Raw genomic sequence first — 27,077 nt, 5'->3', positions numbered from 1 at the left:
CATCATCACCTTCCAGTTTCTGTTCTCACGGCTCCATGGGCCACACGGATGTTTAGTGGCCAATGAAGGAAAAAAAACATCATCACGGCTTCTTGCTGCCCTAAATTTTTAAGCAGTGCGTTACATTTTATGAATTCTTCTCATAAGTTTTAGCTATGGGCCAACACTGATTGCGCTAGTTCAAATTCTAGTCAAAACAAATGTTCTCGCAGTCAAGTAGCCTTTTGGCGTTTTGAATCAATGGACTTAAAGGGCGATACGTGTATTTTGGAGCAGTGTATATATAAAGGACTGATACCGTGATTACTAGGTCGGGAGCAATAAAAAATAATAAAATGACAGCAGCGAATCAAATATTTTGTGTCGGCGCTCAAGTATTACACATTGCGTGCAAAATGTTATTTTTGAACACACATGCACGCGCTTCCACGAAGCTGCCTGAACTTCACTGGTAAAGCGCGTACTTTACAGTCGATGATTTCAACCGTACTTTCCATGCTTTGGTAGTAACTGGGTGTTTTCGTCTCATTAGCACGTTCACACTCATCATGCCATCTGTTCCGTTATTGTGGGAATTACGCGAGCACGTGGACAAGGTTAAAATGACAGCCATTAAAGCTAGAACGTTACCGGCAGAAGAAAACAAACCAGATACATCTTCGTAAAGACGCACTAGCGTCAGGAAGGAGTGAATATACGAATGCAAATAACGTGCCCATTTCAATGATTGACGAAACTGAAACATTCCGAGATGCGTTTATTCAGCTCGCACAGGGCGCTTCTCTCCGTAGCTAACACTATGCACAAGCCCGAACTTCTACGAACTACGAACTTCTGAACAGCGCCATCTAGTGTCCTCTCTTTTCGTCACATTTTATATTGCGATACTTTTCGTTGTGCGGTGCTTGATTCGTTTTGGGCTCCGTTCCGGGGTTCAGTTCACGTTGCGTTCCGCGGTGTTGCTCGAACTGGTTTCCTCGTTTCGGTTCGCGTTGGGTTCCAAGGCGCTGCTCGTGCTGCCATCCGGAATTCGGGTCGCACTGCGTTCCACGGGACTGCCCGCGCTGTGTTCCACGGGACTGCCCGCGCTGTGTTCCACGGGACTGCCCGCGCTGTGTTCCACGGGACTGCTCGCGCTGTGTTTCACGGGACTGCCCGCGCTGTGTTCCACGGGGCTGCCCGCGCTGTGTTCGATGGGACTGCCCGCGCTGTGTTCGACGGGACTGCCCGCGCTGTCTTCCACGGGACTGCCCGCGCTGTCTTCCACGGGACTGCCCGCACTGTCTTCCACGGGACTGCCCACGCTGTGTTCCACGGGACTACCCACGCTGTGTTCCATGGGGATGCCCCCGCTGTGTTCCACGGTGTTGCTCGAACTGCTTTCCTTGTTTCGGTTCGTGTTGCGTTCTACGGCGCTGCTGGTGTTGCCGTCCGGAATTCGCGTTGCGCTGTGTTCCACGGGGCTGCCCACGCTGTGTTCCACGCGGCTGCCCCCGCTGTGTTCCATGGTGTTGCTCGAATTGCTTTCCTTGTTTCGGTTCGTGTTGTGTTCTACGGCACTGGTGGTGTTGCCGTCCGGAATTCGGGTCGCGCTGCGTTCCACGGAGCTGCCAGCGCTGTGTTCCACGGGGCTGCCGCCGCTGTGTTCCACGGTGTTGCTCAAACTGCTTTCCTTGTTTCGGTTCATGTTGCGTTCTACGCCGCTGCTGCTGTTGCCGTCCGGAATTCGGGTCGCGCTGCGTTCCCCGGGGCTGCCCTCACTGTGTTCCACTGGGCTGCCCGCGCTGTGTTCCACGGCGCTGCTCGAACTGCGTTTCGTGGTTCTGTTCACTTTGCGTTCGACGGTGCTGCCCGCGCTACGTTCCGTTGGGAGGTTCGTACTGTCCGTCATAGCGCGTTTGATTTGACTTAGGGAGCGCTCCACGAAGTCGTTCGTGGTGGGTTCCATGGCGCTCCTTTTGGTGAGTTCCTTCCTGGTGCCATTCACGGGATCTCCCGTCGTAGTTGTTGCAGCACCCTTGCGGATGCGAACTGTGCGTACGAAGGTGAACTCAATAGAAGGTGGTACAGTCGTGATAGTGGTGCCTCTGAAAGACGAATGGAAGGAAAGATGCTTTGTGAGACTGTTCGCTTGCCTGGTGTTATTTGGTGTTAATACGGATTATCATCTCTCACATATTATTGCATACACAGAAACAGACCAGGTGATACGGATTTGGTGTCAATACGGATTATCATCTCTCACGTATTATTGCACACACAGAAACAGACCAGGCCTACGTAATCTACGCAGCAGCGCCAAGAAACAGCATAAGGAATACTTACAGTAACAATTACGTGAAACGCTTACAAGTCAGCAGCAAACCTATACTCAAGGAGCAAGGTATAGACCAAAAGCATGCAGTTGAGCAAAAGTAGTATGACAGTGCAAACGATAAAACTCGAAAATTCGTTGATAATACCTATTTTGAAATAATTCTTGGCCGATGTTGATGACATCACCAGCTCGAAATATTGGCTGTTCTTTATTTTCACTAGGAAACTTGCTTATTTTCTTGCTTCATCGCATTTCCAAGAGTCACAGTTACAATAGCACAGAGAATCACGCCCTGAATCCCACGCAGATGCTAATAACCCAATCGCTCGTTGGCATACTATGGTCAGCAGGCAGGCGAATTACGGCACTAATGCCGGAAAGGACGCATAAGCGACCGACTATACCCAGGACCGTCGCAGAGGGCTTCAGATTAAGTGGAAGCTGTATATTGCTGCAAACATGTACTACATGTTAGAGGATGAAGGGAGGGGGGGGGGGGGGATCCGCATAACTGCGGCTTGACGTTGCTCCCACCTCCCACACCACAGCACAGTCGTACAATGAGGAACACATTCAGGTGCTTTAATCAGGCTAGACTAATTCATACTCCCGGTAGAACCGTCATTTGTACATATATGCACATTCCCAGTTACACTTATCCAACATGAAAGATTGTAGGCTAAACATTGACAACCACTAATTCTGACTCTTTAGAGGCAAGAACTCTTGAGCACTTTGTTCCTAAAACCGGGGATGATGTGTCACGGAAACTTATCCCTAAATATTTTATAGGGAACACAGCAGGCAGACCGGTCAGTTAGATAAAACCTATGTAGGTGAATGCGAGTGCATAATTTAGCGAATGAGATTCATCGTAGAAATTATTTTCAGAGTCAGGAGCAAACAAAAACAAAGGAGTGGAAAGCTGTTAACATATGGTACATTGGCAATAGCTTTCGGGTCATTGTCGTGTAAGACTAAGAGCTTGCGAATATCTGTTAGCGTTATCCTTCCTCATAAATTGACAATTGTTGAATTGTGATCTGCGTAGTGTGGTCCTTTCTTAAGACATCTGCAACTCAGGTTAGTTTATCTTGACATTCTTCAATACGACTGTCCAAAAGCATATATTTATTAAAGTATATTCCTAAAGTTTTACCACGTTTGTCACCTACGTATAGTTCTTCATAAATGTTCCTAAAATATTTTACCCTCTTGAGGATATTTTCTCACGTACGATCTTGGTAACGCGTTCTTTACGAAATCATTACTTTACGAGATCATTAGGGTGCCTCGCAAAGAAATAGCCCCTCACTCGTGTCTGCCTGTTTTTGCCGTCGTCCTCGTCCGGCTCGATGAAGTAGTCCGAATAGACCTGCGTCGAGTGGTCCTGCGTCGAGTGGTCCTGCGTCGAGTGGTCCTGCAAATTGTTTACAGTACAAATCAGATTGTCTAATATTACCCTGCGCAGTTGCTCAGCAGCTGTATAGGCTTATGCTACAGAGAACAAGGTCGCGCGTTCGAGTCATGTCGGCGCTGGTGGAATGCATGCAAAAAAAAGAAAAAAAAATCGTCGGCCCTTCCACTCCGTGAAGATGGTTAACGAGCGAAGCTGAAACGTGTGGCCCCGGTGTTTATCACTGGGTTAATCCCGAGTATTCATTAAAGTATTTCTCAATTATGAGGTTACTAACCCGTTCGGCTGCGACGGAGAGAACGACGGCACTGGCGGTATGCCCGCTCCACCGTTGTCGCTTGCATTCGATATCTCGAGTTTGCTCGGCGGCGTGGTAAGCAGCATTCGCCCGCCCCATTGCCGCTTCCGATTCTTCGAAATTAAATTGCTTCAACATTAAATCTGTCCGTTACATGAGACAATGAATGGCTCATACCCCCTTAAGCAATGGCTCATACCCCCGTAAACGCGGCCTCCCCATTACGACGACAGAAGAGAAGTGAAACTCTACGCTGGCAGGTGTGGAAGCAGACGACGACGACGAACACGGGAGCAGTGGCACGAGCCCGTGCCGAGCACGAGCGCAACTCTAGGGGCGCCAACGAGCCAGCTGCGGAAGAAGACGAGACTCGAGCCAATCCTGATGAGGATAGTTTTCTGTACATACGCGATTTCGGATAGCCATATACGATTTCGCCTAGACATATAAAGCCTGGCTTTAAAAATTGGCTGAGGTTTAACTCTTGTAAACCTAGTTACCACGAGCGAAAGGTCTGTTTGGCTTGGTTTTAATGCACGCTTCCGCGCTTGGTAAGCTTCTCTATAGCGTGCTAATTTGGCCTTCCTTTGCTCCAGTGATTCAGCAGCCAACTTTGTCTTTGCTTGAGATTTTGCAGCCTGCCGTCTAGCTAATTCTACTGGAATGATTGGATTCAGCCTGCCACTTGCGCTGAAGCGGACGCACAGACGGCCCAGCCGGCGCGCCATCCATGGCAAGACTGAGCGATCAAGCGCCGACGAAGCAGCGGTTAAACTCTCGCGTAGTCACGTGGTACCGCCGCGGCGAGGCTCCGAGCGAGCGCAGCTTCGACGCCTCTCCGCAGCGGATCACGTGGCGTGACGTCACACCTGCCACACTTGCGCTCTGGCAGCTCAAGGTCATTCCGACGCGGTGAATGACCTTGCGAGACATGGCGTAGTAGAGCTTTCGCTCGAAATATTTGCCGTGATTGAACGCGGTTAAACCAAGTTTGTCGAGCGATAACACGGTTTTACTTGAGTTGGGAAAGGACACAGACTGCTCGGCGCCGTCACCAACTACCGCATCTACGATTGCACCAAATGACAGCACACAGGCGCTGCTCGGCGCGGCAGCAGCTGCGAGCGAATTGACCTTCATGCTGCATCTCGTTTCAACGCGAACTAAGCGTCGAAAGCACAGCGCATACGAAGCTACCAGCCCTCGGCGCGCTTTGTACACATCGCAGATCGCTTTGAAGATGAGGCCCGCGACACATCGCACTTTGTCCTCGTCGCAAATCGCTTTGAAGATACGGGCGCCCGCTCGGCGTACGCAGCAGATGCGTGGGCGCTCCTTAGGCGCTGTTTAGCCTGCCACTGCGGCGTACCGAGTCCCAGTTCGACCAGTTTGACCTTCGCTTAGCTTGAAGGTCAGATTTACGGATCCACGCGTTTTGTGGGTTGGTACCGGGAGTAGTAAACACCCTGCCGTAAAGATGTTGTTTGGCTATGTATTTTATTAAGGGGAAATCCGTATATGTCTCATCGATCAGTCGGCCTTCAAAGTCCTTGAGCGACGCGAAATCGTACACGATAATGACGACCCGGCATCGTGTCGTACCTATATGCAAACGCCCAAGCAACAATTTTGATGGCATGCGGGTCACTGTCGTCATCGTCTTCTATCAGTAAGCAAGCAATGCTCAGACAACAATTCTGATGGTTTGCGGGTCAAGCAAGCGATGCTCACGCAACAGTTTTGATGGTGCGCGGGTCACCGTCGTCATCGTGTTAAGATACAGTTAAGTCAGACACTCGGCCCCGAACCTTCAGTGGGGGTCGAAACCTCGACCTATTGTGGGAGTTAAGCCCACCACCTACGTTAAGGCGAAGGTAATATAGAATTCATTAAGGCACTCAAATTCACGACCTTTGGTGGGAGTCGCACCTTTGGTGTTAATTAGGGCGTGGTTAATTAAGGCACAGTTACTTAAGGTAGCGTCAGTTAAGGCACTCGAATCCGCCACCTTTGGTTGGAAAAAACAAGTAATAAGAAGTAACAACTCATTCGAATGAGAATGTCAAGTAATTAAATGAATGTCTCTTGAGCGCGCAGGCTTTCGCATTCACCCTCTTTGACATATGCTAAAGTGAATGTCAATCATGTATCTTCCATTCGCCCAGGACACGTCTCATCTAGTCTGGTGTGGTCGTGTAGCAATTGTTAATCTTAGGGACATTGAGAAGGACTTTCGGTATAGTATTCCGATAAAGCAAAAACAAAATGTATTCTGCAAACTGAGACATCATACCTTTTTGCAGTGTTTTGTTGTGATTCGTCGCATTCGCTGTGGGTTTTTGCACTGCTGTTTGTTAGGTAGTATGTTATATAACGGCGAATATCTCAGCAACCTTCGGTTTGCAGATTACATGCTCCTAATCAGCAACCATGGGGACGAAATACAACAAAAGGTTGAGCGCCTTAACCGATAAAGTGTAAGAGTGGGGTTGAAGATTAATATGCAGAAGACAATGTTTTTTAGCCTGGCAAGGGAACAAGAATTCAGGATCGCCAGTCAGCCTCTAGAGTCTGTAAAGGAGTATGTTTATCTCGGTGAATTGCTCACAGGGGACCCTGATCATGAGAAGGAAATTTACAGAAGAATAAAAATGGGTTGGAGTGCATACGGCAGGCACTGCCAAATACTGACTGGGAGCTTACCACTGTCGTTGAAAAGAAAAGTGTACAATCATTGCATTCTACCGGTGCTAACATGTGGGGCAGAAACTTAGAGATTAGCAAAGAAGCTCGAGAACAAGTTAAGTACCGCAGAAACAGCGATGGAACGAAAAATGTTAGGCTTTACGTTGGGAAACACGAGGAGAGTGGTGTGGATCGGTGATCAAACGGGTATAGCCGATATACTAATTGACATTGAGAAAAAAATGGAGCTGGGCAGGCCAAGTAGTGCGTAGGGTGGATAACCGGTGAACCATTAGAGTTATAGAATAGATACCAAGAGGAAGGAAGCGCAGTCGAGGACGGTAAAAAGCTAGGTGGGGAGATGAAGTTAGGAAATTTGCAGGCGGATGTTGGAATCAGCTAGCGCAAGACAGGGGTAATTGGAGATCGTAGGGAGAGGCCTTTGTCCTGCAGTGGACATAAATATAGGCTGTTGATGATTATGATGGTATATAACTGTTTGTTGGTTGATGAGGACGGACGGACGGATGGACGTACTTCGTTGAATGTTTATGTCGGTGGGTGATTAGGTGACTCTTTCTTTCTTTCTTGTTGTGTATGTTCAGAGATAGGTCTGTCTATCTATCTATCTATCTATCTATCTATCTATCTATCTATCTATCTATCTATCTATCTATCTATCTGTCTATCTATCTATCTATCTATCTATCTATCTATCTATCTATCTATCTATCTATCTATCTATCTATCTATCTATCTATCTATCTATCTATCTATCTATCTATCTATCTATTGATTGATTGATTTATTGATTGATTGATTGATCTATCTATTGATTGATCTATCTATCTATTTATCTATTGATTGATTGATTGATCTATCTATTGATTGATCTATCTATCTGTGAAAACTATGAAATGTCATTAGGCTGTCCGGGAAGCAACCGAGAGGCATCGGTTCCTCACCTAGTGGTGTGCCGGCGAGTCGTTATCGGCACGCAGACGCCCGCTATGACGGCCAAGTGTGGCCCGTCGCAGCGGCAGATGCCCCGCTTGCAGTGTCCGTGGCCCAGGCAAGGGGCGGAAGCGTTGCAGGGCCCGCCCTCGTGACCCGCTGGAGGAAACCGATGATGGACCGGTGGCCCTGCGGCTGCAAACATCAATGACGACCACATCGCTGCAGCGACAGTATACGGCAGTCATGAAGTCGCATTACAACACAATACAAACACTCGTGCCTTCAAAGGATGAACTTAGACAGGAGTGAGCATAACTCATTGAAAATATTACTAGGGGAAATTGAACGCTGGTGTGTAAACGCAGTTGCAAGCAAGGCGGTTCAAGTAAGCGTGAGAGCCATTGATATAGTACATGGACTTTGTGTAAACATGCTCATTTTGGCTTCAAATGGTTTCTCGGCTTCGCAGATTGATCGTTTTCACCGAAATGTTGCGTTATAACTGGAACAGTTCTCAATTATTATTCATTTGCGCAGAAACTCCTGGCATTTGCGCGTTTAAAATATATTATTGTTGAGAAATTAAAAAATAAATAACGTCGCAAGAACTTCTAATGCCATGAGCTGGAAGAATATCCACTTTAACGTATACTAACCATGGTTTCCATGGCTTAATTTGTGGTGTCTGAATGTTTAGATACTGTGGTTGGAGGTGGTGCTGTGTAGGGTGTCTCAATAGTACGGCGTCTCGTGCTGCTATAGAAGGACCCTTTTAACGCGATAGCGTTAAGGGCCCCGTGTCGCAGAAAATCCGTTGTCGGCATCGGCGTCCGTTGTCCGTTACAGAAACACCGTCCCGAACCAGGCAGGCCCTCCGCGTGGCGCATAGGCGTTACTGAACTAATTGAATTTCTCAAAGTAAAATGCGTCAGAAAATTCGTAAAGTGCGACTTACACACAACGTGCAGACATGATAGCGTCGGAAATTTGAATATACGAGAAAACATAATTGTGTTACGGCGGAAACACAAACAAGCGCCCCACTCGGCTTCTTGCAACACCATCCAGATGGCGCTCGCCTCCGCGCCACCGCGGCAGCGGCGGCGCCCGCCATGCGGGAAGAAAAATTAAGAACCAGAAAGCTCGCCTTCGTGCATAGCGTTCGCCGCCAGTGTTTGCAGGCAAACATTGTGGTTACGTAAGCTGCAGTTGCCGGGATGCGTGAGATGCATTCAGGGATCTTTAAATGCTATCGTGTTCCACTCTTAAAGGCGAAGCTTTGTTTTTTTTTTCCTCCGCTGCGTGGAGTGACGGTTGCGGAACGGTAACACGGCGCGCCTTTTGTGGAGATGCCAGACAAGTCTGTTTGAAGGGAAGTTTACCTGAAATCCGCTGTACATATACTTCAGAAAACATCATGAGAAAGTGACGAAAAAATACTATATCCACTAAATATAAAATTTTGCTGCTAAGCCCTGCAATATGTCAAGGCACTGCGAAACCTCGGTGCATGCCAAACATATTATTGTAAAAATACGAATCTTTATAAATTTTTCTGGGCCACAGCAAAGTTAAAAACAGCTCCTAATGGCTGCCAGTACAGTTATGCGTCGCTGCACTCGTGCTGGGACCGGAGAGGGTGCCTGTGAGCATGTATAATTAAACAACACGTACTATGTCACGTGACAGTGGTTCCTTTCCAGTCTTCATATTTCGCTGAAATATTTTGCATATGCATCACTACGTAACACTGCCTGATTGCGGCGAAGCTGACTTAAGGGAAATGGCCTAAGTGCAAAGCATATTTGAACTTTGCCCCACATGCACTTCTCGACGCATATCTCTATCTGAAGCGAACTGAGTTAGGCCTTAACTGCCTACGCACAAATGGCTTGGACTTAAATCTGACTTCGGCTACCTACCTGGCGCATAATGGCAATAACGATGAGGTTGTTCAGGAAGATGCGTTTTTTTTTTTCGCGGTGGTATTCGGGAAATTTTTCGGGAGATTTCTGGCCATATCAGTACAATAGGGAGCATTGGTCGGAATTCGGGAATGTCCCGGACAAATCGGGAGAGTTGGCAGGCACGCAAGGAAGAGCTACATGGTCGGAGCTTCTACACATGTGTTACGGCGCCAAGTAGTCCGGCATAGTTCGACGCTGCTTTCTGTTTAACTCTCGTGTTATAGCTTACTATTTGGGATATAACATTGAAGCAGAAATCAAATAAAAAAACATAAATTTACCATGTAGTTGTGCCTTATTTTAAATAAGTCGTGCCTTATGTTAAATATAGGTACTGCTGTAGATAAGGCATTCATTCTTTCTGTTCTCCAACCTCACTAAACGTGGTGATTGAGACTGCGGGACTATTTTCAGTAGGGCTGTAAGACGTGCGCTCCGTTTTCGTAGCTTTCCATTCATGTGCACAGGAAGTCGCGGTTAAAAAGTATGTCACTATTGGAACCATTTCCTTCGGCTTACCTTCAATTTCTACCGGCACCGGCGTACTGGGAGTTTTACTAGCCCGATGACCATCTGAAATAAAGAAAATAGTTGAAGTGGTGTCAACGGAAAGATTAGCGACATTGCTCGAAGGGGACCAAACGGGCAGATGACGGTGACTTCTCGATGTGCTAAATTTCGCCCAACAGCTATGAGATAAATCATGCTCGGTACATCGAGCTAAACAGTATTGCGTTAACGCAATGCTTAACGCAATACGCTAGTTAGTATAGTTCGATAAGAGGCCACATGCGAGCGGCAAGTGTTGATGACTTTTCTGCCATGGAATAGTTCAGGATACCGCGTTATGTAAGAAACACCGCTTCGTGCAAGCTTCGACTCAAGAGCTCTTATCTGAATACTTCAAGGAAGGGGTGAAATCGTTTTATGCAGCATCCAGTGCGCCAAATTTTACGAGGTGTTACATTTGAGAGAAAATGCTCGAATCTACATATCACACGGTTTTAACTTGGCCTACCAAATTTCTTTTAAGAATTGCTCAGGATAGTAAAATGTAGGATAAAAAAGAATTGAAGCATGCATTTTACTACTCAGTAACTCATAAACAGAAAAGTTACCAGAATTCTGTAAAATGCATCTACTGGGACATTGAAAACATTCGAATGTGATAAGTGTGTACACCTTTAAAATGTACGCATTTATGAATCGGGATTCTGCAAGACATTGGCTTTAGGGGCTTAACGGCAAAATTTGACGAATTCAGAAAGGGAACCCCTGAGGAATATCAGGTCGGCCACCATGCCTATCAGCGCTTTATTTATCAGTTTTCTTGCCTCCCTGATTTATTTAGCAGTTAAAAAGAAAAGAAAATTGCGTAAAATTGCTTTGTCTTAACAACGACACTAACAAAAATATTGTTGAGGTTTGATAGAAATTTGCCTCAGCCCAGTGAGTAAAATATTATTCGCTTGTCTGGAAATACTTACGAGCTGCTTGTGTTACGAAAACAGCTGAAACATAAAAGTCATGTAGAATTAGCACTGCCCTCTTGAAGAGTAGCTATAAAAAAAAAAAAAAAAAACTCTCGCCTGTGACATTTTCACTGTTTTCTCGAAGCATTACTTTACTCATCGTATTCATAAGAAATGTAGGATCTCCCGCTTAAGGGGACGCTAGCACAAACGCGTTAGAAACGTGCAGTACTCTCTAGTAAGGGGGAGCGGCCACAGCGTCTTACGCAGCCATTTACACATGCCGGAACGTGCACCGCGTTTGCCGACGCCATCACATGACTGCTGAGAGAGTATACCCCCCGTATTCATAAACGCTCCTCGACTTGAACTTGACTTGCCACCGCTTTGGGCAGCGCGTTCGAAACGCGTTGAAGGTAAGGCGGAGAGGCCACAGCGTCTTACACCAGCTTCTTACACGGGCCGTAACGCGCTAGCACAAACGCGTTAGAAACGCGCTAGAAACGCGGCCTTTCGTTAATGTTGGGTATTTATTGCCATCGTGGTGCGTGTGTCGTGTCCGCTTCGTGGCGTAGTGGGCTAACGCCGCGCGCTCGGAAGCGAGGGGTCCCTGGTTCGATTCCGCGCTACGGACACAACTTCGGAATTTTTTTTCTCATTTTTCTCAGACTGGTTACACACTACTAAACGTGTCTCGAGAGTGGTTTCGCAAACTTGTTAGTAACTCTAAATGCTAGAAGGCCCCCGCGCGTATACACCGTCTCATCAACTCACTGCAGTGCAGTGGAGGCTAATAAGGCTCGTGTTCAGCCAATTAGCTGCGAGAGCCAGCTGTGTGTTTGGAGAATTAAGGACGGCCCGCTCGTTGTGCACTTGTAATATTTCCGTCAAGCTTCTCATCCGCTATGCACCATGCGGAGGGCCTTCAGTGGAGAACGGAGTAAGCCTGGTCCCTGGTTCTGTTTTCTGATTTCTTCGACGGGTGGTTTCGAAAACACGCGGTGCCAAATATACAAAACGCTTTGCAGTTGTGGTACCAAAATTGCTGACTTCGTTGTCTAGTTCAACGTGTTCTCTTTATTCTGGGTACCTCTGCGGTACACGTTATGGCGTCTCCTCGCAAGGTACGAATCGCTGCAGAAGAAGCGAATCGTAGAGCTACGTGCGCGGCTACAACCAGGCTTGATCGGGCTCAGTAGACTGCTGTGCAGAGAGCATTACAAGCCGCAACTCGCCGTCGACGCCGGGCGGACAGTTCAGATCGTTCTCGTCAAAACGAGGCGAAGAGACTTTGCCGCGAAGACCCTGTTGTGTGTAGTGCCGAAATCGGAGCTACTCTTGAGCTGCTTCACCAGCTTACGTTGTGACTGTGCTGCGTGTGGCGTGCAGGCCTGTGACTTTTTTTCGGCATGAATTCTTACCTTCTTTCTGTGCTCATATCCTTGCTGATCAAATTTACTACAGACCACACATATACGCATACACACACACGCACACGCACACATGTATATATATATATATATATATATATATATATATAGTAAAGCAAAATAGATGCCACTATTTTCTGCATAACTTGTTATTTGGTTAGTTGGTTTATAATTGGTTAACCGATTGTAGCGCAAATGAAACAGACGCACGGAACATAAGAACGGTCACAACGGGTGTGACCAGACGTAAGTAGCTACAGGGATTGTCCGGTCTTGTGTTGCTTATGTCTGTTTCGTTTGTGCTACAACGCCTTCACCAAGAATTTTCTGCATCGTGCTGATTCGGCGCTCTGGCGAAGTGTTGGCCTTTTTAAATCCTTCTGAGCCTTTTCGCTTATACTCCTCAGCTTCGATGTACCTTTTATGCTGGATGTTAAGATAAATGTGGCTCTGACTCCGACTTTGGTAGACTGACGCTACAGCCATTGCTATCCAAGTTTGGCACGGAACTGTTGAGGCAGGATATAGAATGTGAGGCGCTGTCAGCTTGTTCACAAAACGACAAAGAAGCCGATAGTCGACGCACCGCCATGCTCCGGTCACTCAGCTAATAAGTGAAGTGGCGGCTGTCTTCCACTGTGAGAAAGAGCGTGGTGCGCACGCGGAGGAGCGTTCCCACTGAGCGGCTGCGAGCAAGTCGTTAGGATGCATTGGCTTGAGCAGAGCGCTCCGTAAACGCTCAGCTAAAATCTCAAGTGCCTTCAAAGCCGCACATGCGAAGTATCCGCTGCCGTCGGCAAAGGAGTCCGCTCAGCAACTCCCGCAAATCAAAACTTACTTCTACTACACAGTTTAGGCACTTCAGGGTACTCTTGGCAGTGAGCATACACATGTCAAGAAGCACAAAACAAAAACTAAAAGCTTTCGCATCAAACTGCGACTGAATGAACTTGCAATCAAATATTCAGGGGCCAGATTCGCAAAGCTTTTCTATCGTAAGTTCGCTTTGCCATTGGCTGGCAGCTTTCGCTAATGATATGTCTGGCATCCGGATTGGCTAAAACTCTTTCTTACGAAACATTCTAGCGTAAGAAGTTTTTGTGAATTCGGTCCCAGATCTCTAGCACGGGGCCGCCATTGTTGAAGGGAATGTCCAGGCAACTGACTGTCCTCTTGCGGGTGCTCCAGTTCCTGGTGCCTGCGAAAGTTCTGACTGTGCACTATGCAGGTTGACGTCACCTTCCGCATGTCGTCGTCCACGTATCTGGACGTATTCAGGCATGCCACATAGACCGATTCGATCGCGCTCTGCTAATGTGTGTTCCATTTAGCATTGGACCGACCTACACTTGCTAACTCATCAGTTGCAGCCTCAGGATATGCTTTGATGATTTACCATATTATTTACAATACTACGTGCATTGGGGATACTACGAGCATCTGTGTTCTCTACGGCGCGGTATTGATTTATTGATATATCTGATGGTACTGGAAATGTTGGCAATATCGTCACCGGTTTTCCCACAATTGGCGCTATAAAGTAAAGCTATTCCAAACTTTTCATTCCAAGTCAGCAATCAGCCCTCCACGATTGGTCAAAAAATTTCCGGGCCACCACCACTTCGCCTGTCTGTCACGCGATGTCACGACAGCCACGGTAGCTCCCCATCTAATATGACGTGTACACACTGATTATGCATGATTAGACCGAACGAAAGAAAAATAATTATTTCTGATTCGACGCCTTTTCACCATTAGCCCTCTGCTATGGGTCCAAAGCTATCGGGCTGCGCCTACTTCGCCTGTCCGTCATGCGACGTCACAAAACCACGAAAACTCACCACGTCAAAGTAACGCGTACGGGTTAAGGATGCATTAATATGCCGAACAAAGCTGATTTTTTTTTCTGAATAGCCGGAGACTGTCCCATACTGAAATAAATAGAAGATGGCTGCCCGCCGAATGCTCAAGCACTGTGTCTACTCGGAGCTGCCGGCGAGCATGGATTTAAATGCGTATTTTTTTTTTTTTTGGCAATATAACGTTCCCGAGCCTTTTCGGCACGTATACGACATCGCTCTGCCAAAGATTATTTGCTGAGGATCCCTTTTAGCGGCATTCTTAACCTTCCATTTCACGCCGCCGCGATTTTCAACCAACCACCGCAAGCTAAGTAAGAGAAAGCGGACCAATCGCAGGCGCCGGGACTACCCCCCTCATCCAGTTATTTATTTTCACTGCGCTGGCTCGGCCGCATCGAAACCCTCTCCACTTGAGCGTGCTCCTCGCCTCTCGTCAGCCAATTAGATAAGAAAAACCGCTTAATGTAGACAATGTTATTCCATTTGAAAGCAAACAGAAGTGACCTCCTATAAAGGAGGAGAGCGTTTGATTGGCCTTTTCAAGCAACGCTGTGGGTTACCGCCTGTTGCTTTCGTCGGTGGTTACGCAAGTTTGATGTCAGGAGATGGGAATATAACAGATTGGAATAGGTTCACGTTATAGGGCCCAATATTTCGTGGTCGAATGAATACTATACATAAATGACGTGAAGATGTGAGCAAATGTAACGATCGCCCACGCATACAAATAATTGTGAAGCCATGTAAGCTTGCACTCGGCGTCTGCCTGGCGCACAACATTTCGCTACACACAATTCGGGCTTTTACAGCCTTTTTAAAACGTTTATGTTTGTCTTTTTTATTTTTGTGTGATCAATCCTAACAGTCACAAGAGGCTTCAGAGAAGGTGACATGTACAAGCGCAATCATTAAGTGTAACATTTTACCATAAGTAAAATATCCCGTTATTAATCGTATGGTAGACAAATGTGAGACCTTATAACATGACAACGGATAGAAAAGAAGCAGATCACTGGTACAGCTTACGCCCAGATGAGAAAAGGTACACCATCAGGAAGACCAGCACCACGAGGACGAGTAAGCACGTGATCATCGGTAACCAGATGCCGTGCCTGTGCAAATTGTAAAGCAATGGCGAATTCAGAAACAATTATGGAGTTTACCTGCCAAAACACGATTTGATTATGAGGTACGCCGTAGTGGGGGACACCGGAAATTCCGACCACCTAAGTACTTTAACTTGCACCTAATGCACCACACACGGGCGTTGTGGCATTTCCTGCTATCGAAATGCGGCCGCCATGGCCAGTATTCGATCCCGCGACCTCGTGCTTGCAATGGCGAATTTGAACAGCAGCTTCGAAACAGTTCTGGCACAACATTTCTTGCTCTTTTCGGAGCATGCCTGTGTCAGTGACAGATACTGGGATTTCGCATTTGTTAAATTTACAGAGCCACCTTTCAAACTCGGAAAAAGTAAACGTAAGGGGACTGCGTGCAGGCAGTTTGACGTTTTCAGCTCGTATCGAGTGAGGTTTTCCGCATGATAAAAATTGCCACTGAAACGAGTACATCCCAACTTAGTTTAAAGCAACAGAACGCATGTGAAAATTTTGCGCTTGTTAAGTCGTATTATTTCCATGTTTTGATTTGTAATTGCCGAACCGCTTCCTACCGAAACATCATCCACGAAAGGACACCGAAATAACGGTTTATTTAAATAAATCAGGTCTCTTACAAGTTAAGTTCGAAAGCTATAGGTCACAAACGCATTTCATATATAGCATAACACAATAATAAACATTTTAACAAATAAACAAAGCACTTCTATTGTAATACGTATCTGGGTAGCACCACGTGTTGCAATTAGGAGAGAAAATAGGCCCTACTATCTTCTCATGCATGTTCGGTTGAGCTAGGGTCGAAAGGCCTAAGGTGAAGAAGGAACCACCCTTCAACAACTGCCTCGCATAACAAAATGAATGAAGGCAACTGCTTTACGCAGGAGTTACTACCTAATTCATTTATTTACTCCATTTTCAAGGCTCGTAAAGGCATCCTGTCGAACACTAGGCGGTTCAATATAAATTGCAGTGCAAATTTAGGAGAGGAAGAAAGAGCAGGACATGCATCACAGCATACGTGCTTACCCTGTGTTGCGCATGTCCAAGCAAAACTTTCTTTGTGCACTTTGTCAGACTTCGTTGAATCGTTCGACGCAGGACAGCACGTATATAACGATTTGGTTTGTACAGTATGTTGTACTGCACCTACAATTGTGCCGGTGAACGACGTTGCTCTCTATGAAATTACATTATTAACCAACAAAGAGTACCTAAATGTATTTAGTGCCCCAGAAAGAAATCTCTGTAGTTGAAGAAAAACTTCGTCCTGGTCCGGGAGATCGTAACTGCGACCAGCCTTTTTTCGGCGTGTTCGCTCTGGATCTGAGCAAACAGCCTCTTTTCTAGATCAAATGGTAGAGTCCGGCCATTTGCCCCAGAGCCCGAGAAAGGCATTGGTCCTCGTTTTGCTACCCAGAGCAGGGGTGCTATGCAGGATGCGCCGAGTTTCTCGTTCACCCGAGTTTTACCCGAGTTTGCTCGATGGCAGTCAGTGAACGGAGATAGCAAGGAACGTGCAATAACAGCAGGCAAAAAGAAATGTCGAGATAAAGCCGCGTATGACAACATGAGCGCACCCTGCGCGGCACAGTGCTGCCGGGCTTCAAGCACAGAGGACTGCGCAACAAAACGCGCCAGCGCCGCGTATTGTTGTCAACGTATTATCGCAATTTAGCAATACCGTCACTGTCCCGCTGTCTGTCTGCACACTTGCCGTGAGCCGCTTGCCACGCCTTTCTCGGGCGCGTCAAGGGCGTGCCTCCTTTTTCGGGCATTATCTTTCTATCCTCCGTCGAATGCGAACAGGGCACATGCGGTGCATTCTTGCACCTATACTTTCCCTCAATCGAATACTTTGAAATACAACAAATAAAATAACCAACATTTTACTTCTTAAAGTATCGGTTTTTTTTTGTTTTGAATGCTGTAAATTTGTGATGACAAACGGACATATAATGAATTATTAAATTTTGTACTTTTTTGCCGCGAGTGGCGACAGTGAGGCGAAAGCTTACAAGCGGATACATTCTAGAGGGTCACACGCACGAGGGAGTTCATGCGGTGAGCAGTCGCCAGGGGCGCTGCAGTGCTATGTTCAATAAAGTCAGTCATGACAACGATCTGCCCATTCCCTGTCTAATAGGGGAATGGCAACGCAGCGCTGCGGCATGGCTGTTCACCGCAGGTGCTTCACTGCGGCGGCTATTAAGGCCGCCGCTTTACCAACTGAAACGACACTTTAGCCATAGAGACAGGAGCAACGGCTGTCGCTGCAAAATGGCTGTGCGGTATTCTGGGTCCGTAGTGACGCAGCACAATGAAAATGCACCAGTTTATCTGCGTGCGCGAAGTCTCCGCGATGCATTGCGAACACGAGCGTGCTGCCCAGCGACACAGTTCGTCGCTTGTCACCGCTTGCCCATTGAAGGTGCCTCCGTGCGCATGTGCGCAGAATTTGAGTGTGTTGTTCACTCCAATGTGCTTGCCGATTGCCTCTGCTGCTGAGCTAACAGCGATCGCAGATGGATATCGTAACGACAGCGCAGCAATCGCATTTTGGTGGATGAGGGCTCTTGTGTGCAGTTAGGAAATTAGACTTCGAACGCAGGAAGGTGTTGCAATTGTTTAGTGTGCCGTGCTTGTGATGACAAAATGCCATTGCACTGGGTGTGTTTGCGCTGACCGCTGACCGTGTTTGCTGCACTATATCACTGACAGAGCAGCCATCTCAAATGACAGCTGCGATACGTAGTCGTTGGAAAACACTACGCACTGCTCAAGATCGTCGTCCACCACGGCGCATCGACGCCTTGCAAGCAGCTACAGTGACGTGCGGATAATTATTTGCTGTGCGCTACGTAGCCACAACGCAGGCAATGAACCGTGTTGTGGGGTCATCACAGCCCAAGAAGACATATGCATAAGGCAGCGAAAGTCGACGCTTTTTTTTATATAGTAGGTGCTGAGTACATCACCGATGACAGTGCGTTGAGCGTGTTTTATTTCGCCGGTCAAGATTGTTAATGCCTCTCAGTTCCGCACCACGTCGCTGTTGTCGAAAAATAAGTTGGGCGTGGCCCAACCGTGGTGGGCGCGCACAAGAGTTACATGCCTCGCTCGGGGCGTGACCTATGGTTTTGATTGACACGCGAACTCGGGCCAAACTCGTACATCGCGAAACCCCCCTCGAGTTAAACTCGGGAGCATGGCGGCGGCAGCAGCAGCCTGTGTCATCGCATCCAGCGGCGGCAAGCGTCAATATGACCATCTGGACCCGTTCAGCTACATGACCGACGTAGAGTTTCAGCGTCGTTTTTGCCTTTCCAAAACGTCAGTGCGCTGGCTGTGTGACGAGTTAGGCGAGCGCCCTTGTCTGCGGAGACTGCGTGGCGGGCATATTATGCTTTCCGAGCACAGACTGATGTGACTAGGCTGCGGAGGAAAAGTTCTTGCGATCGCTTCGGCTCTCTCCTGTTTCAAGCGCTGCTCGTCCACCGCGCCCTAGCCCCAGGCCAGGTCCGGCGTCGTCATCGGAGTACTGGGGCACCTATGAGCACCTGGGGTTCAACCCGGGCCAACCAACCTGCGTAGGCGAAGTGGTCACATTATATTGGAAGACTCAGAATGGAAGCCGGGCTGCCTTCCGATGCAACAGGTGCCGAAATCAGTTTTCGCAGTTACACGGTAAAGCTGCACTGCACGGTCAGAGAGGCGAAGGACGTTACTTCGCCAACACGGACCGCCTCGGCCATCCGAACGACCACCTCTCCAGGCGGCAAATGATTTGGCTCACGTACTGCGTGAGCAAAAGCGTAGACATATGGCTGTTGAAGGAGATGACCGGCGACTTGTTTCCTCTATAGGAGCACACCATCGCCGACAGGACGAACTACCCCCGTAAGGTCGCGAGGGACGAGCTGCTGGCGCGACCTCCATTTGGTACCCCGGGTAGATAGCGCAAATTGATGAGTGCCTTCTTCGCGGCGAGAAAAAGTATACAATCGAGGCCGCCTAATGACGGGCGACAACTTTCCGCCAGCCGCCAAAATTACGGTGGTGTTAAAGTTGGGGGCCCATGGGTCTTCGGCATGTTCTGCGCGACCAGAGGGGTGTTGCGACTTTCAAAGTCTACCGACGAAAGGCGGCGACGCTAGGCGCCATTATTGCAGCCAATGTTCAACCGGGGACCATTATTCATAGTGACGAATTGGCCGCATACAAATGTATCCCAAATTTAGTGGATGCTAACGGGGCTATGCCTCAATCCGCATTGGTAGACAGTCAACCAAAGCGTGCACTTTGTGGACCCCATCACGGGCGTTCACACGCAAAAAAAGAAAGTTATTGTCAAAAAGTGGAGCGCTCCCTCGTCAGCGATGGGTACAGGGTAACTGCACCGATGCTGGAGTCCCACCTGGGATGCATGTGGTGGCAGTCAACATCCACGTGCGCTGCAAATACCCTTTCGTGCGTTTGTTAGAAGCCACGGATCGCTCGGGCTAGCCACTACAAAGACTCTTTCCTGCGGTTGTTAGAAGCCATCGCTCGACGCTTGCCAGTATGGAGGTGTATCGCAAAGTAAAAGAAAATAAAGCGTAGTTTTCTGACCCTTGTATGTGTGCTTTCCGGCATTCCTGTGTGCTTACACGGTAAGCGCGCGGCAAACCACTTATGCGCTAGCCGACGCTCACTTCGTCTTGTAGCTGGATGCGCGCGCTACTCGCAGCTTTTCTTTAGCGCGAGCAACGAGCGATCTGTTAAAAGCCCAGTGTGAAAACCAGGCGCACACCAATCTCTGCTCGGAAATGGGAGCGCAAGCACGTAGCGAGCCGCACCAATCCAATCTAGAGCAAAGGAGCAACGAGCGATCTGTTGGAAACCCAGTGAGAAAAGCAAGCGCACACCAATCGGTGCTCGGAAATGCTAGAGCAAGCACGTATCGAGCCGTGCCAATCGAATCCAGAAAAAAAAGAGGGGGGCGAGCGTCCCCTCGTGGCATAACGCGAAACGTATTTAAATACAAATTAGTCTAATACACATTCCGTGTACATCGTGGAAACATTAAAATGCTTACAACCCACGTTAATGTGACTAATATTATTGTACTAAATGAATTTATTTTATAACTTGCTTGTGCCTGTATTGCACTCGGTGGAACGACAAACAAGTGAAAGAAGGCACGACCATGCACCGACCGTATGATCACGTGAGCCCCAGTTTGTCGACCGCCCATATGGCAACGCCCAAGGGATAATAGCCACCCAGAGTGAATCTAGATAAACCAATGAAATTGGAGGTGTGCCGATGGACAAACTTCGTCTTGTTACCATTTGTTCTTTGATCTTGGGGCGTCGCCAGAGCTCGTGAAGATCCCGAGTTTCGCCAAACTCGGGGCATCCTGCATAGCACCCCAGGACGGATTTTTCTTCAGCTGCAAAGAGCTTTTTCTGAGACATCCGTATGGGTTCATTTGGAATTCGCCGCGGTGGCTCAGTTAGTTAATGCGTTGCGCTGCTGAGCACGAAGTCGCGGGATCGAATCCTGGCCACGGCGGCTGCATTTCGATAGAGGCGAAATGCAAAAACGCCCATGTGCTTGCGTTGTAGTGCACGGTAAAGAACCCCACGTAGTCAAAATTAATCCGGAGCCCTCCACTACGGCGTGCCTCATAATGATAACTGGTTTTGGCAAGTAAAACCCCAGAAAAAAGTGTCGCAGTTTCGTCCGAAAGGCGAAGCATCGATTGCGATAGCAAATTAGTAGAGAGCTATTCGGAGTAGGGATAGCAGTGTTATCGGCTGCATAAACTTGGACACATTCGTTTACTAACTAAAATAACAAGCGTGAGCGCGCAAGCAAAGATGAATAAATCACACTCGATGACTGCAGACAACTACTGTCAAAACGCTGGCAGCAAGCGCAGCCGCCGCAGCGAGCGAAGGTTTGTGCGGTCTATCGCTTCAACGGAAACTGAGCGGCGAATGCACAGCGTATACAAAGGTCACAGCCGTGTGGAGATCGCTTTCAAGATACGGTGCGCGCGACAGCCCGCACCGGCGCAAAGTACAAGCGCAGTTGTTGGCCCAGTAGAAGCTGCCCCCCCTCTCTCCCGCGCTGCCTTCCCGCTTTCCTCCTTTTACGTGGGAGATTGAGTTGCAGTTCCCCTTGCGCCAGGTTGCAAGATACGCATTTGGTGCCACAGCACAGCGTTGCCCCCCCCCCTCCCATACCCCAACGGCCTTTCGCGCGACGGAAGTCGCGTTTGCTCTCCGCCGTGCGTCCGCTCTCCGTGACAGCGCGCGTCCCCCGCGCGCTTTCACTCGCACATACTGCGCGCGGCGCCGATTTTATCGCCCTTGGACTTTATACGGAACCTCACGGCGACGGCGACGCTGATGGCAAAAATCCGCTTGAAGTGTCCATAAATTGCTATCACAATAAAAAGAACAAGGTTTACTTTGCTGCTTCGTGTCACTCACACAGGCGGATGACAATTACTTTTCACCAATTTTCGTTGACGCATTTACTTGACCACTGCAGTAAGCGACCGCAATTTGTTCCCTACGAAACGTGACACGATAATCTTACTTCGAATCCTTGACCGAACTTTACTACCATATTGCTTTGCAATAACCACGTTTTGGAAGACAGAAATCTCTCTGAAAGATAAGCTGTGGCCGTGCATTCACTTCAGCAGTTCTTGAACACACACGAAAGCATTTTCTACTATGGACCCTGGGATGACAAGTCAATCTATACTCACGGGTGCAAACGTTCCGTTTCATCCGTGTCCTTCTCGCCTGCGTATGTCGTCGTGCCGGGGGCCCTGGCTTCCGAAGTTCGCCGGCTGTCCATATAAGTTGACCCCGCCTACGAAGCGGGCAATAGAACGTTTGAATATCGTTGTCCCGTGCAGTCACCCTGTACACATTTGTGTACGCTAATCGTTTTTGCCACTTCTATCCAGTGGCGACAAGGAAGATAACCGCGGACATTAGGCTTTGTGTAAATTGAACACTCCGGTCGCCTAATGTGCCTCAACTTCACTTCACAGTGCAGTGCAGTGTATCTGAATGCAGAGGTACAGGTCATTGACTATGCAAAAGTTAAAAAAAAAACAGACGTTTCGAATCCCGCACTGATTCCTTCATCACGCACTGAATGCACCGCTAAGGGGTCACAATGAGTCCTACCAGCGAACCCATGAGGGCTCAAGAACACCCCCGCTTTTACACGTCGAGTTCGTGAACGAAGTTAACTTCCCTATTCGCCGTGTAACCTAGCAACACGAATTTTCGTCGAAGCCTTAACCATAGTGTGTCTCTGCGTTTACTTTGATGAAGGCACTACGATATTAAGTTTCAAGAGATGTCCAATGTGCCACGTCCCGTCAGTAAAAAAGACAGCAATTTTTTGCTGTCTTGTGAAACTTACAGTCAATAATTAAATGACTTCTGCACAAGCGTTGAGATGGAGATTGAATACTTGCTATGAAGAAATGCAGCATTAGTGACTGCGCAATAAATGGATTTTAGTTACGCTTTAATTATGATGACTCGTAACAAAATACAGTCTCACCCTACCACTCATGTAAATTTGACGGGTCTATCGACAGCCTATCACAATTCATTAGTAAAGGGCCTAGGTTGAAAGGAACTCGGCAGCCACTACCGTATTCAGAAGTGAAATTACCCGGGGTTCCCTTAGCTCTCCATTCAGCAAGTCGTCTTCCTGCCATCTTACCGCGCGCTTCTTCTAGTGTACAGCTACGGCGCTGTAGTAACGGACGTCTGACAAATGACTACGAGCGCTCGCCAAGCATTGTATTCACAGAACTTCGCTCACGTAAAACAGTTTAATGATAAACCGGCGTTCCACCCATGATTGCGACCGGCTATCACCAACGATTAACAAGTACAAGACAGATTACTCAGGAAATGGCCACTCGTGGATGTGACGTATTACGCAGGATAACTTTTGGAAATGCGGGTCCCAGAAGTGTGCAGGTGGATGCGTTCTTGAGAACCTTAAGAGTACAAAACACAGACTCAAAACTAACGAAAAGAAGAACGGAAAGAAAACGACCTCCTGTGTATGTGTTCAGCAAGCCAGCCTTTTCATATTACGAATCTCTTTCGATTTTCTTATCTTTCTGCAGCTGTTGATCTTTCTTTCTTTCCGCATGGGTGTAGGACGCTTAGCCATGTTTCTGCATTAGGAACAAAAATACAGATTGTTATTTTACATTATATCTTTCGAAGACGAGTTGTCAAGAGTTCATCAATGTTCATTTATCAGTCGCAACCACCAAACCGCATCAAACACGAACGCTCTTTCTTTGTTTCTTTTTGCAGATAAATATAGAAGCAATGTGTATAAAGCAGTTTCCTGCTATTTCTGCGATTAAACGAATCGACTTGGTTCCTTCATAGTGATACGAAATATTTCATATTCATACGATGTATCTGATAACTTGAGACGCCTATTTAAAATGTTAAGGAGGCTTGGAATTCTGACGATGCACAATATCCCAGACATGAGATCACGAAAACGTCCTCGTTCCAGCATACATAAAGAACAAGCAAATAAAAGGGTCTGTAACGACGCAGACGTAAGCAACTCTACCTGTGTACATCATAATGGTTAGTCCGAATTAATGGATTTGTTATTTTTAGAAGATTCTGACTTTTATTGATTTGCCCCTTTTCCTGTGGCCTCAGGTGAGTCTCATGGCTGTAACTTTCTTGTTCGCAAGTGTAACACGCGGCTCTAATTACACTTTAATCCGAGTATGTGTGCCACCGTCTTGTGACCTTAATACCGGACCTTTCCTCAATGCAACCTATTAATAATGCATTTATGCGAATCAGAAAGCGGCACAAATGGTAGAAAGAAGCGTTAAATTGTCAACCAGTAACGTGACCTGCGGGAGGAAAAGTTTAATTACCTGAATAAAAAAAGACAAAAGCACTACAATCGATCTCTTCATGCTCCCAGCATGGAATCACCTGTCGGTCGTGGTGTGCGTATATCGTTTCACAAAGTACACACAAAGAAATCGAAGCTACAAAGTATTCGCTGCGTTGGATCTGTGGGTAATGTCGTCTGCTGTTAAGTACCAGGTCGCGGTTTGAAGTTCCGGTTGCGGCGGGTACATTCTGTAGGCAGCCGATGCCGAACACCCGTGTACCTATATTTAGGTAAGAGCTTAGAAAATACAGGGGGGCTCCTAATTAATATGGAAGCTACGATTTCGACGCAGCTTTGGAAAGTTAATCTGCGCAGTGGTAGTAAATAGGAGGTTACCGAAACAATGAACAGGACGCATAGCTATTACTGTACCTTTTGTATACGCGGTGTTTTTTTTTTTTTCGTTTTTTTTTTCAACGAAACCTACACTTCATTGCGTATATATAACGTTTTTTTTTTCTGTGCATTCCGCATTGTCCAACATCAACTCTTCTCTCTCAACCACGGACACAACTGATGTCCTATAATTTTTTTTGCATTGCACAGTGACATTTGTTGCTTTATACTTTCAGAACGAAACTAATATAGCTTCAACAGTGAACTTGCACCAGGCACGCCACATTTCAATGAAATTCCCGTTGCTGCAGCTCCTGGCTTCACAGGTGTAACGTCACAGAGTACAGCCTTTTACAAGCGCTTAACAAGCACTATATCCGCTGCAAGTGCTTGAAGCACTTTTGAAGGATTCCACAGAGAGTAAAGCGCTTGAACAGTGCTCTGCGACATGCATTTTAGTCCTCTCTCGGAAGCGCCGTGGTTCGAGATAGTTTCCTGTCTACGACAGGGGGGCGAGAGAGGTTCGTATCTGCTTTGTGAATACTGAGGCTCCTCTCGCGTGACGTGCGTTCATTGATAAGCTGTGACGAAGACGGGCAGAAAGGAGATGCGGGCTGTGCCCGATTCACTTGCAGTGCATGCTCTGAACTAACCGAAACGCGCTCTCTCGAAACGCTGATGCCGGCCGTACAGCTGGCGCAAACGCACTCCGCACCCCACCGTCACGTGACGATGGGTCACTCCAAAAACATGAAGCCCAATGATATCTTGTAAGCGGACCGCATGGCGTTAATGATCATTCGGCCACGCCACCCTCTCTACGCTGCCCAAGTCTTAGTTGCTGCTGTGACACATTAATGAAATGCTGGGTGTTTACGTGCGAAAACCACGTTCTGATTACGAGGCACGCCGTGATGGGGGGACGCCGGATTAATTTTTGAACACCTGCTGCCACTTAACGTGCATGAAATGTACGGTACATGAGCTTGTTTACATTCCATCCCCACCGAAATGTAGCCTCCGCGGACGGGATCGAACTCGCGACCTCATGCTCAGCCGTGCAACGCCATAACCACTGAGCTACCACGGTGGGTGGTTGCTACTTTAACCCGACAAATCCACCTTGCACAAGCGCGACACACGCGACAATGTGCACCATATAATATTGCCCGTCGTTTGGACCCAAGTTTGAGACCTAGTGGTCTATAGCTGGGAGGTTCTAAATGGTGCTCTCATAACCGGCCCACCGTGAGAGTCGATGCTCCACTGAGGGAACTCGCAGTGCTCCCGGACGTCGACCGGCCATACGAAGCTGCGGCGTCGCCTGATTCGGGGTTGGTTCCTTGGTTTTCTGCATCGGGCATCGGCGGCTCGTACGAAGCTGACACGGCAGCGGGCGCCGTGCTTGTTCCTCGTTCACGTGTGCTGTACATCAGCGGCATTGGCTGCTGCTGCCCCATAGCCGAGAACGTGTCCATCGTCGTTGAACGTTCGCTCAACGTCGTCGACGTGGAGCTCTCCATACTCGGAAATCTTCGAGCGGCCCCGGTTTCCTACGCGTTGTTTGGAAACGCTGCCCGCCCGACGACGGGCAATGATGACGATGACGGTGGTGATGATTTCAGAGGCCGTGGCTCATACCCACTGAGGGGGATCGACCAAGAATTGTGCGGCGTATGGCAAATGCATTATCGGTGGGTATATGAAAAAATGTGGTTGATCCCTCTTATATAGGAATCGGTATAGAACACGAAAGTGAAACGTGTCTTCACAGAAGTAGTGTAATGTTTATTGCACATTGATATATAATGTCTATTGGTGTTTTGTGGCTAAAGCGCCCTTAGACGTTGATGCACCCACGCTGACGCCTGGTGGCACGTCTCCTCCATCACGACTACCAACGTCGATGACCATGAGCAACCGTCGTGCATATGGAAGCTGCACTACGCTGCACACGCTAGCACAACGCGAAAGACGAAGCACGTAACTGACACACTAATACAACGCGCAAGACAAAGCACGTAACTGAATCGTCACCGAGTCAAATCAGCGCGTACAGCGCGTCGTAATTGCAGCCTCCGCGATCAACTTCAGAAACATTTTCAGAGCTAATTGCAAAGGCCACGCTCCGCTGTGCTGAGTACGGTGAACGCCACTACCAACGCCACCTAGGTGGCGTTGGTAGTGCTTCTTGATGCCAGCGTCCCTTCGAATGCTGGCATCGAGACGTCGTAGTGGTGAG

The 27,077-nt window shown here is 47.9% G+C and overlaps 1 protein-coding gene across 2 annotated transcripts; it reads right to left on the bottom strand.

Moving 5' to 3' along the window:
* Positions 1 to 749: 749 nt before the first annotated feature.
* LOC125940580 (mucin-4-like) lies at positions 750 to 26,412 on the bottom strand. Of its 2 annotated transcripts, none has more exons than XM_049656917.1 (8): positions 26,083 to 26,412; positions 22,293 to 22,399; positions 15,432 to 15,517; positions 11,129 to 11,152; positions 10,161 to 10,214; positions 7,683 to 7,866; positions 3,633 to 3,737; positions 750 to 2,087 (listed from the first exon to the last, which is right to left on the bottom strand). In XM_049656917.1, exons 1-8 carry the CDS (start codon positions 26,356 to 26,358, stop codon positions 935 to 937), a joined length of 1,989 nt encoding a protein of 662 aa, XP_049512874.1. In that variant the 5' UTR covers positions 26,359 to 26,412; the 3' UTR covers positions 750 to 934. The 2 variants fall into 2 exon arrangements, with proteins under 2 accessions (XP_049512874.1, XP_049512875.1); XM_049656918.1 differs by having other exon boundaries at positions 3,633 to 3,722.
* Between the last annotated feature and the right edge of the window lie 665 nt (positions 26,413 to 27,077).

The sequence above is a fragment of the Dermacentor silvarum genome, chromosome 10 (genome assembly GCF_013339745.2).
Source record: "Dermacentor silvarum isolate Dsil-2018 chromosome 10, BIME_Dsil_1.4, whole genome shotgun sequence".
NCBI classification, from domain to species: Eukaryota; Metazoa; Arthropoda; class Arachnida; order Ixodida; family Ixodidae; genus Dermacentor; species Dermacentor silvarum.
This window is presented reverse-complemented; position numbering and strand designations above follow the sequence as displayed.

Excerpts from the sequence above, each read along its gene's own strand:
- LOC125940580 (XM_049656917.1), bottom strand. The coding sequence starts at position 26,358 with ATGGAGAGCTCCACGTCGACGACGTTGAGCGAACGTTCAACGACGATG. Across the intron at positions 15,518-22,292 it reads GAAACGGAACGTTTGCACCC|GCACGGCATCTGGTTACCGA; the intron begins GTGAGTATAGAT and ends CAATTTGCACAG. Across the intron at positions 2,088-3,632 it reads GCAAAAACAGGCAGACACGA|AGGCACCACTATCACGACTG; the intron begins GTGAGGGGCTAT and ends TTCGTCTTTCAG.